At 39.0% G+C, this 12,981-nt stretch overlaps 1 protein-coding gene across 5 annotated transcripts in view; it reads right to left on the minus strand.

Annotated features, from left to right (window-relative positions):
* TMCC1 (transmembrane and coiled-coil domain family 1) overlaps window positions 1-12,981 on the minus strand; it is a 258,137-nt gene that overhangs the window by 18,683 nt on the left and 226,473 nt on the right. For all 5 annotated transcript variants that reach the window (XM_045990860.1, XM_045990861.1, XM_045990859.1 and 2 more), the window contains one exon: window positions 2,510-3,444. In XM_045990860.1, coding sequence (XP_045846816.1) covers window positions 2,510-3,444 — 935 coding nt within the window. The remainder of the gene's footprint in view (window positions 1-2,509; window positions 3,445-12,981) is intronic.

Below are 12,981 nucleotides of genomic sequence, written 5' to 3' on the forward strand. Positions count from 1 at the left end.
GGCTCCCTGCTGAGCAGGGAGCCTGCTTCCCCCTCTCCCTCTGCTGCTCCCCCTGCTTGTGCTCTCTCTCCTTCTTTCACTCTCTGTCAAATAAATAAATTCTTAAGAAAAAAAAAAAGGTAAAGACATTCTCTAAAAATGCTTAAAATGCAAAAGAAAACTTTTGATGCTTAAGAATAAGCTTCAATGTGTGGGAAAACTTAACTTATATGAAATGGTTCAGAGATTAACAAAATTAAGTATATTTACTGGTTAAAAACATGTAACAGAGGAGAAATTTCTAACTGCTCTATACATGGAAACACTGGTGCAACAAAATAGCTGAGTGAAGCAGCTGTGACATTTCTGGTGCCTTTAAAGGCTTTCTTTCTTCAAGATTCCACTTTAAGGAAAGATAATTCTGAAGTTTAAGTGATACGACAAAAGTCAGATTACACATTATACTATGTCTTCCCTGGCTCTCCAAGTTTTACCTCTGTTTTTGAAAATTCTTAAGTTTTCTTTATTCTCTATTCCATAAAACTAATCATTCACTCACTACAGAGAACCCAAAATGCAATGAAAGAAATGCACTTCTCATGACCTCACAAGTGGTTTGGACTTGATTCTTATAATGAGGTGATAATTACCAGCTAAAAGTTCTGTCCTGTCCTGGATTATTTTAAATTGGTACAAAGGTGGGCCTTGGGAGACCCGTTTTTCCTCTCTGATTTTCTCGTATTGGTCTACATCTGACTTGAAGACATAATGAGCTCTCTATGAATTTTAACCTCTGAAAGAATTTAAAAAACTGGGATGTTTTTAACTATCCATTCAAAGTAAAGGGGTCAAAGCAGGCAGTTGGGTTTTTGGTTTGTTTTTTGTTTTTTCTGAGCACCTGACTATGGGAGGCCTGGGTCTCCACGTTGAGGGGTCCCCTCTGATAGCAGCAGTAGCAGCTGCTACCTAACATCAATTGAACAGTCACAGGAGCAGGCACTGAACTATGTGCTTTACATAAATCGTTCCATTTCGCTGTCACAATAACTTTAGGAAGGACTGTTACTACTCCTACGTTATAGATGAGGAAACCAAGACTTCAAGAGTTTTAGAAGGTTTTCAAGGTTAGCAAGTGGCAGAACTAGTATTTGAACCTGGCAGTTAGCTTTCATGCTTTACAAAAGATCAGGTGTTTTATTTTTAGAGTCCATTTGAGTATTTGTTAGATTGTTCACAACTTTAGATATTATCTTTTAAGTACATGAAAGAATATACAGAACACTGATATAATAAATAGTAATATGTTTGCTTTTAGAACTTCATTTCTCTCTCCCACACTCACTTTTTCTTCTCCTTTTAAGTCTCGTTAGAATTGAATGACAGAAGAATAAAGAGGCAGGGCTGAATTACTACTATTTTCACCATCTGGAAACAGCACGCTACTGTCACTTCTCTCAGAGGTTAATGGATACACATGAACAATTTATTTCAAGCCCTGAGATTACCTCATAAAACAAACTTAAGAAAAAAATCACTGTTTTTTTTAAAGAGGTGAAACGGACCTTAAGAGACCTTCTGTTCAAGCCTTGATATTACAGAAGTAGTGAGGATTCTGACGAATTAGTATTTGGGATAGGACCAAACCCAGGTCTTTCAAGGCCTGCCCTAACCTGTGGCTTCTGTAAAGCTGGCCCTTAATCTCTATCAGTGAGGTGGCCCGTGTCTGGCTGACAGTTTGGATCTGAATGAGTACTCTGTGGGGGATATTTTTTCTCTCTGCATGGAGTAGAAACAAGGGGAAAAAACATGTGTTTAGAAAACAACTAACATGAATATGGAATATAATATGAAACAGAAGACCAGCTTCTCTACCTTTAGCACAGATTATGACTCAAAACAGTTAGCCCTTTGAGAATTCTTTAACTACTATTGAAACATTTCATGTTTAAGTCCATGCCCATTCAAACATTTGCCAATTTATAACAAAGTAACAGATGTGCTTATCTGGATCTACTTTCAGTCTAATCTCTCTACACCAATTGCCCACATAAGTGTGCTTAAGGTCAAATACCTACAGTGCTCATTACTTTTTAGCCAGGCTAAATCTTTGATTCTTCTTAGATTTCTTGGAGTTCAGAAGGTTATAGATCTTTTGAAGTCAGTGTAGTATAGTTATAGGTTGCAATGATTTGTGGTTCTGTGATTACAAATAAATAGGTGGGATGCCTTAGAGAGCTTGGGCTTCATGTCAAAGTCCTAAAGTGCAATGGAAGATTGGAGAGCTACAGTAATCGTCATCCCCTGACTCCCAGTGCTTCCTTGGTGTATGATCCCAGGAGTCATTTAACTTTGCGGTGCCTCTATTTTGCTCTCTGTGATAGAACTATGCAGGTGTCGTATGACATGTCTAAAGTGCTCTGGATGCTATAAAAAGACACTCTACACAGAGCTTTTAAAGCCACCTCCCCAGAGCCAAAGGCAAGGGAACTGCAAAAGAAATAATTCAGAATTTTAATTCCATATAACTTACCTATATCGCTCCTCTTGTAAGGCCTGCATTATTAATGAATAGTCTCTCTGATAATGTTCCTTGAGAGTCTCAAAGGATTCCTCTAGTCTGGCCTGTGTTTCCCGGATCTCCTGGATCTCATGTAGTAGTGCATCAAATCCTGAGCTCTGCATGTCCAGGGTGTTTGTTTTGGAGCTGGACGCTCCTACAGCAATGCCTCCAGTGGTGCTGTTGGCTCCCACTGAGCCTGAAGTGGCACTAGAACAGTCTTCCTCACTACCATATTTTGGGCTTGACTGAAAGTTTGAAATCACCCCCAAACCCTTTCCCCCATCATCCACTTGCCCTTCCTCTAAAGAGTCCTTCAGGTTAGGGATATTGTCTGCACTGCCAAATTTATTCCGAATTAGTGAGGCAATCTCTCTGGGTTTTGAGACTACAGCCCCTGCTGCAGAATGGGTCGCCTGGGAGAAGCTAGAAAGTCCACCTTTGACACTGTCCACCACACCTTCGCTGAAGCCAGTCACCTTTGCTCCCACATCCTTCAGACCCTGGTGCATGTCCCTGAAGACATCCTTCGGCTGCCGGGGAATCCCATTCTGCTCCACCTCTCGGAGCTTTCTGTGGTAGTGCTCAAGCTTCTTTTGTAGCTGGAGGATGGTTTGGGCAGATTTCTGGTTCTTCTTCTCAAAGACCTGCTTGATGCGGGCAGCCTGCTGCTTGTCTGCACTGTTGGCAAGCTTTAAGTACTCAGCAACGTTGTCGTCCCTGGCTGTTTGTGCAATCTTGATCTGTTCTGTGAGCTTCAGGATTTTCTGCTGCAGGTGAGCAATCGCAGCCTTTGTGCGCTGAGGGTCTGGTGTTCCATCCACAGAGTCTGTGTGGATGCTGCCATCGGTGCTGGAGGCTACTGCACTGGAAGTCTGGGCGAGGCTGCTTACTTCCAACCGCTCGATCTAGTGTACAAATGAGAAGTGAATGTTAGAAGGAGCCCAAGAAGACTACCTCTCCATAATCGATAGGCCAAATATATTGAAAATTTATCTACTCTCAGACCTCCACATCAATAGCTGACCTAATTCCTCCCATCCTATACAAGCCCCCCATCTCCCTTTTGGATACTGTCCTTATACAAGTATACTTTACCTTACACAAAACAGACATATGAAAAAAGATCTGCACAAGATGTAAACTGGGGGCATTCTTCCTTTGTTAGAAAATTTATTACAGTATTTCTTTAAATAACAAAGCTCCCTTAGTTGTTTCTATTTTTTTAAAAAGATTTTATTTATTTGAGAGAGAAAGAGAGAGTGAGAGAGTGAACACAAGCAGGGGAAAAGCAGACAGAGAGGGAGTAGCAGACTCCTTACTGAGCAGGAAGCCCCACTTGGGGCTTGATCCCGATCAGGGCCTGAGCTGAAGGCAGACGCTTAACTGACTGAGCCACCCAGGTGCCCCCGCTAATGGGTTTACAACATGACTTCATTCACAAACATTCTTCACACACACTTTTGTGAAACAAGGTACATCTGCATTTCAGTTCAATTACATGAAAATCATTTTAGTATTCAGACATTGCTATAATTCCAATCCATGCTCTCAGATTATGGTCATCCAAAATGCTGGTGAGAATAGGTTAGTTTACTGGCTAGATATAAAAATCCAATTTTTATCACAGTGTCTTTTTACCCAAAGTATGTCAAGGGTAATGGGATTATTCTCTAATAGGGACACTCAACTGGTAGCTGGAGCCAGGTGAAGGTAAGAATGAGAAGGTACTGCTCCAAGTGCCAAGGTTGAATGTGGTATACTCTTAAGGGTTAATATACCAGGTCACAAGTAACTATGATACACCTAGGCGAGAAAAGTGAATACTCAAGGGGAGAGACAGTAAGAAGTAAGAAGTTAATCAAGTCAGCAAATAAGTTCAGGCCTTCTGGAGCTCAGCTTCTGTGAGTTCTATTCAGTATTTTTTTTTAATGAGACAAGGGACTGCAAAACACAATGACTATCCTTCATATGGGTGAGCAACCATTTGAAGAAGATGAAGAAAAAGACAAGCTCCTCATATGTGAAAACTGAAACTATCCTATTTCAAAGCCATTAGCGAAAGCTAGAGAGAGGTCAGGTTTCCCTAACTCAGGAGAGAAAAACCCTCAGGTTTGGCTTGTCATGAACTGGAGTAGGGCTCATGCAAAAAGTCTGTAGAAACTGCTCTATACTAAGCAGTAGCAGAAATAAATAATAAAAGAACCATCTCGGGGCATCTGGGTGGCTCAGCTGGTTAAGCATCTGTCTGTCTGCCTTCGGCTCAGGTCATGATCCCAGGTTCCTGGGACTGAGCCCCACATCAGGCTCCCTGCTCAGCACAGAGTCTGCTTTCTCTCCTTCTGCCCCTGCCCTACTCTCTCTCAAATAAATAAATAAAATCTTACCAAAAAAAAAAAAAAAAAAGAAAAGAAAAGAAAAAAGAACAACCCATCTCAGGGTAATAAAAATGCCCAGTATGAGTGTCAAATTATAAATTTACCATCTTGGAAATTAAGATCGTATCCCTTTATTTGGTCCTCATTCCAAACTCTACAGCCAGCAGCAATCTGATAGAAAGAACTGTATATAGGTAACCCTCATATTTTAGAAGTGTGAATTACATTTTTGTGATAATACACCAAATCTGAAATATTCATGAAATACTGGTAATTAACTTGTCAGTCTTTTTTTCATCTTGGCTTTATCTCCTCAGTTTCCCATCTGAGCAGGAATTATGGTGATCTCTAAGTCCAAAAATATTAGTTCATTAGTGGAAAGTTCATTACTGGAATTAATGTATTACTACTGATGTGAATAAAAACATATTATTTCCTTTTCAGATGAACAAATGAGAAATAATGTACATTTAAATAAAATCAAAAGATAATTTAAAACTGAAACGAAGAGCAAAATGACATTATGTTCATTCCACTAATAAAAAAATGTCCAGAATAGTTTAGGGACTAGCACAATAATTATTTTGTAAAACTTCCTCCATCTGCCCCATTAATTTTAGGTACAAGCTAATAAGCAGTGAAAGGGCCAGAGGGAAAGCAGCAGAAAGGAGAATAAGACAGAGTTCCAGAAAACCACGTTGCCAAGAGTTGAAAAAGGAGCTCCCGGAAACCCACTTTCTTCAGTGCCTTACAGTCAACTCTCTTAAGTTGTACAGGGTTCCCACTGTGTGATTTTCTTTCTGAATGGGATTTCAGATCCCACAATTACAGTATGTAATAGATCAGATCCCACAACTACAATATGTAATTCAGGGTATATTATGTACCCTGATTGGGTACTCAGTTAACAGCTCAAAATCTACCACAGGAAAGGAAAGCAAATACAAAGTATTACTGATTCAAGACTACAAGTTCATGTATTATCTCGTTTTCTTAGGTTCTTTGCTATTAATTTGAGTATCACCTTACAAGTAGTCTATTGTCTAAAGAAGTGCAGATACAGAAATCAAGTTTATTACTCAGGGAACATAAATATGGATCATATTGGTGAAAATATAGCTTTGGTACTAGAATCAGAGTTTTATAATATTTCTAAATTTGAAAAAAGAACAACAAAATTTCTATGTAATTTTTTACAAATGATGACAGTTTAGTTCTGATCTTATTTCCCTACACAGTGACCGAAGAAGTAAACCAGATTATCTTTAATCTGACTTCTGTCCTACCTAGGCTCTTTGGGGCCACACTATATCCTACCAGTATATGACTCCCACTTAGAGTCATCAATATCCCTGCAAGAGTACATCTGAAAGAACCCACTGTTCTCAGCCTCCAAAGAAAACTAACCCACAGCTTCAACAGGAGGGTAGTTTAACACCTGAAACCATGAATCACTTGATTACTCAGTGACTCTTCCAGATTTTGGCAAGCACTATCCTTAAAAAGGAAGGAGAGAGAAGAGGCGGAAGTTGTGAGAGGCAGGGAGAAGAAATAAAAGGGGAGAGGAAGAGGAAGAGAGGTGGCAAGAAAAAGATATATTGAACTACAGAATTATAGCACAGGGGTTGTGAATACCCTCTGGGTATCTTCTGAGCTATGAACAAAAGCCCTCAGAGATAAGAATATTTAGCCGTGAGTTATACATGCACCAAATGAAAAGTGGTTCTCTTTTTCAAAAGTCTTTGCTGGCATATCAGGCTATCTATATATAACAAAATAAAATGAGATTTCTACCCTCATTCCAGACAGGTAACTGAACTGTAGATGTTAAAAGCAAATTTTACAACTTTTGGAAGGCAGTATTGGAAAATACAGCGGGGAGGATTTTCTTAAACATACAAGAAAAGGCACAAATCAGAAAAACAAAATTACTGAATATGGCTACATTTAGTATAGTAATGAAGCACGGGATCTGGCATGAACCTGCTTGGGTTCAAGTCTAGTTTTGCTACTTACTGGTCATGTGACCCTGGTTGGGCAAGTTAATTAACTTCTGCATCCATTTCATCAACTGTAAAATGGAGATAATACTAATGCCTATCTATTTCAGAAGATTGTTTTGAAGATGAAATAATAAACATAAAAACATTAAAAAAATAGTCCTGGGCACAGAGTAAGCAGTTAATACTGGCTATTATTTTTGTACCATTCTAGGTGATTCTTTTTAAAAGTTCAAATATTAAAAGATTCTAGAATATAGTGTCTTCCCATGATTATGGGGGACAGAGTCTGAACCAAAGGAATAATGGGAATAATTAATTCAACATTACAGTAAAAATATTAATAGTCTCCTTCCTTCCTCTTTTTTAGTCAACTTTCTTGACTGTTGGTCTTGTGGCTAGGCAGCTGACTAGCCAGCTAGCTAATCTTCCAAAGCTCACAACAACCTTATGAACGGACGTTGTTATCACTAATTTACAAATCAACTGTGAGGTACTTCCTACTACCTTTATCACAGGGCAATTTGACAACAACAGCAGCAGCAATATCACCTACTCAACAAGGCTTCATGTGATCATAGCCTGAGGGCTTTCATGAGTGATCATACCCCCCAGTAGAGCAAGTCCCAGCCACTCATGGCTGGGGATAGAAATAATTTGTATAGAAAAAGAGAGGCCCAAAACCCAGGTAAAAATACTGTGACTATTTATTGTAAGCTATGCAATGTGCTCCACAGCTAGGGGTCTGGTCAGAGCCACAGTTCGTTATCTAGCTGTTGCTATAACAAGCACACAAGGTGCTTTGCCTGTACTTTGTCTTTTCCTATTAAGAATTCATTTGCCAGAGGGTGCCTGGCTGGTTCAGTCGGTAGAGCATGCCACTATTGACCTTGGGGTTGTGGGTTCAAGATCCATGTTGGGTATAGAGATTACTTAAAAATAAAACCTTAAAAAAAAAAAGAATCAATTTTCCAGGCTTAAATTATCTGTTAACAGATCTGAATTAATTGATCAGAAAAAAACCCAAGAGAAAATTTAAACAGCAGTGCCTCAAAACACCAATTAATCAGGAGCAGAGTAGAACCATCTTGAGAACATTTCACAAAGTTTTATAATGGCTTGCAATTTTCATTTGCAAATGCATCTTATTTACTTTCTGAGTGTATGAAAGTGTCAGAACATGGGAGCACCCAGCTTTGAGAACAATCATATCAAGAAAAGCGGAAAGAGCAGTGACAGGAGTAGGACCTGGGCTCAGACCTCGCTTTGCCACCTTACTAGTTTAGGTGTCTTTGGGCCACCTTCTTATTTCCTTGAGCCGAAGTTTTCTTATCTCTAAAATGGGGTTATCATTTTCTCATGAGATTATTTGAAAAAATGTTATTAAACATATGTTAAATCAGATTATGCCTGCCAAACATGGTGAATGTTCAAGAAGTCACCCTTTTTCTATTCCTTACTTGGTTCATTACTCAAAATCCAAGTACATATTTGTAAGGAGAAGAGATTCAGAAATCCCTGACTTGACATCACTATCTTCAATAAATGCCAACAGCCCAGTCCTGTCTACTTAGTGGAATGAAATCATTTTATCTATGCTTTATAGAGTATCGGCTCTCTTTCAGGAAATCTCTGCACTATTTATTTATACTAAATAATTCACATCACTTCTGAGAAAATGAAGAAGGCATTTTAAGGTAAAAGAAGAAGGAGGTGGAAAGTGGGGAAAGTGTCTGAAAACAAACAGAATCTGGACTATTTTGGTTTTTCTGAAGGTGGATCTTTACCAAGGCCAATTTCATTGAATGGGTTGTGCAGCAGCTTTTGCAAATTGATACTTAGGCACCTGCAGACCCAGGTCCACTGTTCTTCCAGAATTTCTACCTCACAGATATGCGGCCATGGTTTTGAACCAAAACTGGAGTGTGTGGCTTAATTCAAGTGCACTTAGTGGAGGCAAAAGGATAGAATGTTTGATTTTGGGCAGACCACCCCCCCAAAGCCAATACATATTGTAATCCCTAGAGATTCATAATGCTGGTCTTAAGAACGGCACAGAAATCTTTTTCTTCTTCTTCTTCTTTTTTTTAAATTTACTTATTTGACAGACAGAGATCACAAGTAGGCAGAGAGGCAGGCAGAGAGAGAGGGAAGCAGGCTCCCTGCTGAGCAGAGAGCCTGATGCAGGGCTCAACCCCAGGACCCTGAGATCATGACCTGAGCTGAAGGCAGAGGCTTAACCCACTGAGCCACCCAGGTGCCCCCAGAAATCTATCTTCTAATCAATGATAAAAGATGCTCTCGTCCGTTATATAAAGTTCTCTTTTTCTGCCAGGCAGGTTGTATTGAGAAGGTACAACAGAGGAAAGAGTACTGCCTTGGAAGTTACACAGCTCTGCCTTTGAATTTTGTACCATCATCTCCTTGAGGCTTGCCTTTGCCAACATCCCCAACACCTTACTCTTTTTTTTTTTTTTAAATTTGTTCATTTTCAGTGTAACAGTATTCATTGTTTTTGCACCACACCCAGTGCTCCATGCAGTACGTGCCCTCTCTATTACCCACCACCTGCTTCCCCAACCTCCCACCCCCCGCCCCTTCAAAACCCTCTGGTTGTTTTTCAGAGTCCATAGTCTCTTGTGGTTCATCTCCCCTTCCAATTTCTCTCAACTCCCTTCTCCTCTCCATCTCCCCATGTCTTCCATGTTTTTTGTTATGCTCCACAAATAAGTGAAACCATATGATACTTGACTTTCTCTGCTTGACTTATTTCACTCAGCATAATCTCTTCCAGTCCCGTCCATGTTGCTACAAAAGTTGGATATTCTTCCTTTCTGATGGAGGCATAATACTCCATCGTCCCAACACCTTACTCTTAACAAAAAGAAAAGAAATCCCACAGTCTATTAGCACTTTGCGCACAAAGTATATATTCATTATGGGAGGACTTTTCATCTATTTCCAGTGTCTCACTGTAGAAATGACATGCCGTTCCCCTCTCACAGTAAGCGCAACTCTGTTGAGCAATTCTCTTATGTGTAATTCAGACTGATGTTTAGTCTGCGGTGGAATGAAGAGAAATCTCAAGTGGGAGTAGCAGAAAAGAAAAATGAACTAAGTTCCACTAGCCCATAACCAGCAAGCTTTTCCTCTACTCATTCCATTTTTACTTTGGAGCTAAAAATCAAGATTTGACATACAGTCTTAAAAACAGACCTTTTTACTTGTCACAAAGGCTTTTTCTCACTTGATAAATAATCCTTGGACAGAATGGAGTATTTCCTGTAAGTTCTACAGATCACTTTTTCATATTTTTATACAGAACTCTGGTTATATGCAATAAAAAAGCAATAAATAAAAAAAATAAAAAGCAATAAAATGTTTTATTGCTGAATTTTAAAAAGTTTTAAAAATACAAATAATACTCATGATGATAATCCTGGCCACTTCTAAATCTGACACGACAGTCTAGTTTCTCAAGCTTCCTTTGTATACAAAGAACACTTAGGCCCCACATGCTTTTCTACACTCCGCATTCTTCAGGCCCACTTTTTATGAAGAACAAAGTTTTAAAATCATCTCATGGGTGATACCACACATGTGAAAATGAGTAGAAGACATGCTCACTGAAATGCAAATTCTGATGGAGTCTGTTCACTAGAGTTCTGTGGCTGAAGATCCTACCACATGTCTCAGCAAAATGAGAAAAGAAAACTTGTACAATGGATTCCTTGGGAATAACGTAAACCTTACATTTAAATCCACATATGTTAAGGGTCACACCTGTAATTTGGTTCTTCTGACATGGCATGCTGTCACCTCTAGGGTTCCGTCCATATATTCCAGGGCATGTTCTTTTCTTTTCTGGCTAACCGCTACTCATCCTTTAAGACCCAGTTCACGTGTAACCTCCTCCAGGATATCTTTCCTGACAATCTCCCTCTCCAAGCTGGATTAATGGCTTTCTTCATATTCCCATATAAATAAACATATACCTCTCTCAATGTCCTTATTACATTATGTTGAAATGATTGTTTCGGCGTCTTGCCTCTACTGACCTAAGTTCCTGAGGACAGGGATCAAGTCATATTCCATCTTTGTACTCCAAGAAGATAGCACAATGCTCTGTGCAAAGATACCTAGTAAATGTTTAATATAAATGCCCACTAGCATCTCCTTAATATGATCCTGCTAGATCTCATATGTCATACAAGTGACTAAGCCTATGTTACTACAAATGGAATAAACGCCAGAATTTTTGTAAGAAAAACAGCTTCCAAGAGATGACACTCCTCCCTCCAAGGCTGCTGAGGAAAAACCAATTGTGTTGAATATCAGTTTAGGTTATTAACATCCTACCTGGTTCACCCTGCTCCAACCCAACTGCAAAATATCCATTATAGGATCTAGGACTGCTACTTAGAAATGCTTTGTCACAGGAGGGCTGGTTTCCTGGCTTATGTGAAAGACATCATTGAGGATTAGCACTTCCAGGCTGGATGTTTGGACTTAATGGATTCATGGGAGCCTGGTCAGATGATTTACTGTCATTTAAAAAACATTAGCAGAATGTCTCCTATATACAGACAGGGCCTATGTTAGGCACTGGAAGTACAGGGAGAAAGAAAAAAAAACAAAAAAGCAAGCACTTAAGGAAAGCCTGCAATCATAGTAGTGATGGTATAAGTTGACAATAACATGCTGCTTTGTTATGTTTATTAAGTCTTATAAGTACAGTTTCTTTGAGCTAGAAGGAACCTAAGATCTTGATCATCCAGTTAAGAAAATTTATTTTATAGATGAGTAATAGATTGTGAGATATTTCTCCCTGACATCTAAAAGAAAAAAAAAATAAGTAACATACAATGAAAATAAGGAGAGGTGCATTGTTCAACTTAACCAGGGGGTTTCAAGTATCAGTTCATGTATGCTACTGGAAATATCCAACCAGAGACTTCATGCCTGAACATCAAAAATGTCGTATGAGGATATACTGATTGACATTTGCAATAGATGATCCAAGTTTCCTTCTGAGATTATAACTTGTTAAAAAGAAATAGTGATTTGAGCTACAGATTATTCAAAAATCATTCTCACACGACTTCAGAATGAAGAATGATTAGTCTGAAGCACACAAATTGGCTAATGCTAAATTTAGTATCTATTTTCTGAGCATGCTCCAACCAGCAAAAGAAGGTGACACAGAAATGCTTTCACTGCTGAGGATTTAAAAATACATATAAAATCCATGTGTGGATTAGCCGATTTGTAAAATTTGCCACCAATGGTTCCCCTTTACATGGTAATTCAAATACTTTTATGACACAAGTTTCCTTAAAACAAAAGATTTCTAAAGCCCCAGCTTAATCCTATTTGTTTCACTCAATTTTGATAAATTGCTAAAGCAATGAAACAATTTGGAAAATTCCACAGGGTTTGTGATAACCTGGCTATCCCTGAACTTTTTTGGCTTGTTCAGTAGCTTGAAGAATAGAGACTCTAGGGAGGGGCTATACATCCCTAATCCCATTTCAGGGCCTAAATACTCTTCTTTCTCTTAAAATGGTCTTAAATACCATTTCTTTGTTGATGACTTCCAAATGTATGCCTCTAGCCCATACTCTGCTTAACTCTAGATCATATACTCAACTACCTACCCAATATCTCTTCTTGGATGTCTAACAGTCATTTTCAATTTACTACATACAAAACTTAGTTCCTGATATCCCCCAAACCTGCTCTTCCTGCAGTCTTCCCCATCTCAGCTAATGGCTACACTTCGTTAATCCACATAATCCAGACAGTCTGTTTACAGAGTCTATGCTGATACCCTCTATGTATACTACATTGCTCCAGCAAATGTTTTGGGTTCTAGTTGCTAAAAAGATGCAGAATCTGACCACATCTCACTGAAGCACTCTAGCAAAAGCCACTATCAACTCTCGCCTGGACTACAGCAATAGGCTCATAACTATCACTGGAATAATATTTTATCATCAATTATTTGTACAGCAGCTAGAGTGATCCTTTAAAAATGTATCAGGTCCCATCAGTTTTTTACACCTAG

The sequence above is a fragment of the Meles meles genome, chromosome 20, assembly GCF_922984935.1.
Source record: "Meles meles chromosome 20, mMelMel3.1 paternal haplotype, whole genome shotgun sequence".
In the NCBI taxonomy this organism is placed as follows: domain Eukaryota; kingdom Metazoa; phylum Chordata; class Mammalia; order Carnivora; family Mustelidae; genus Meles; species Meles meles.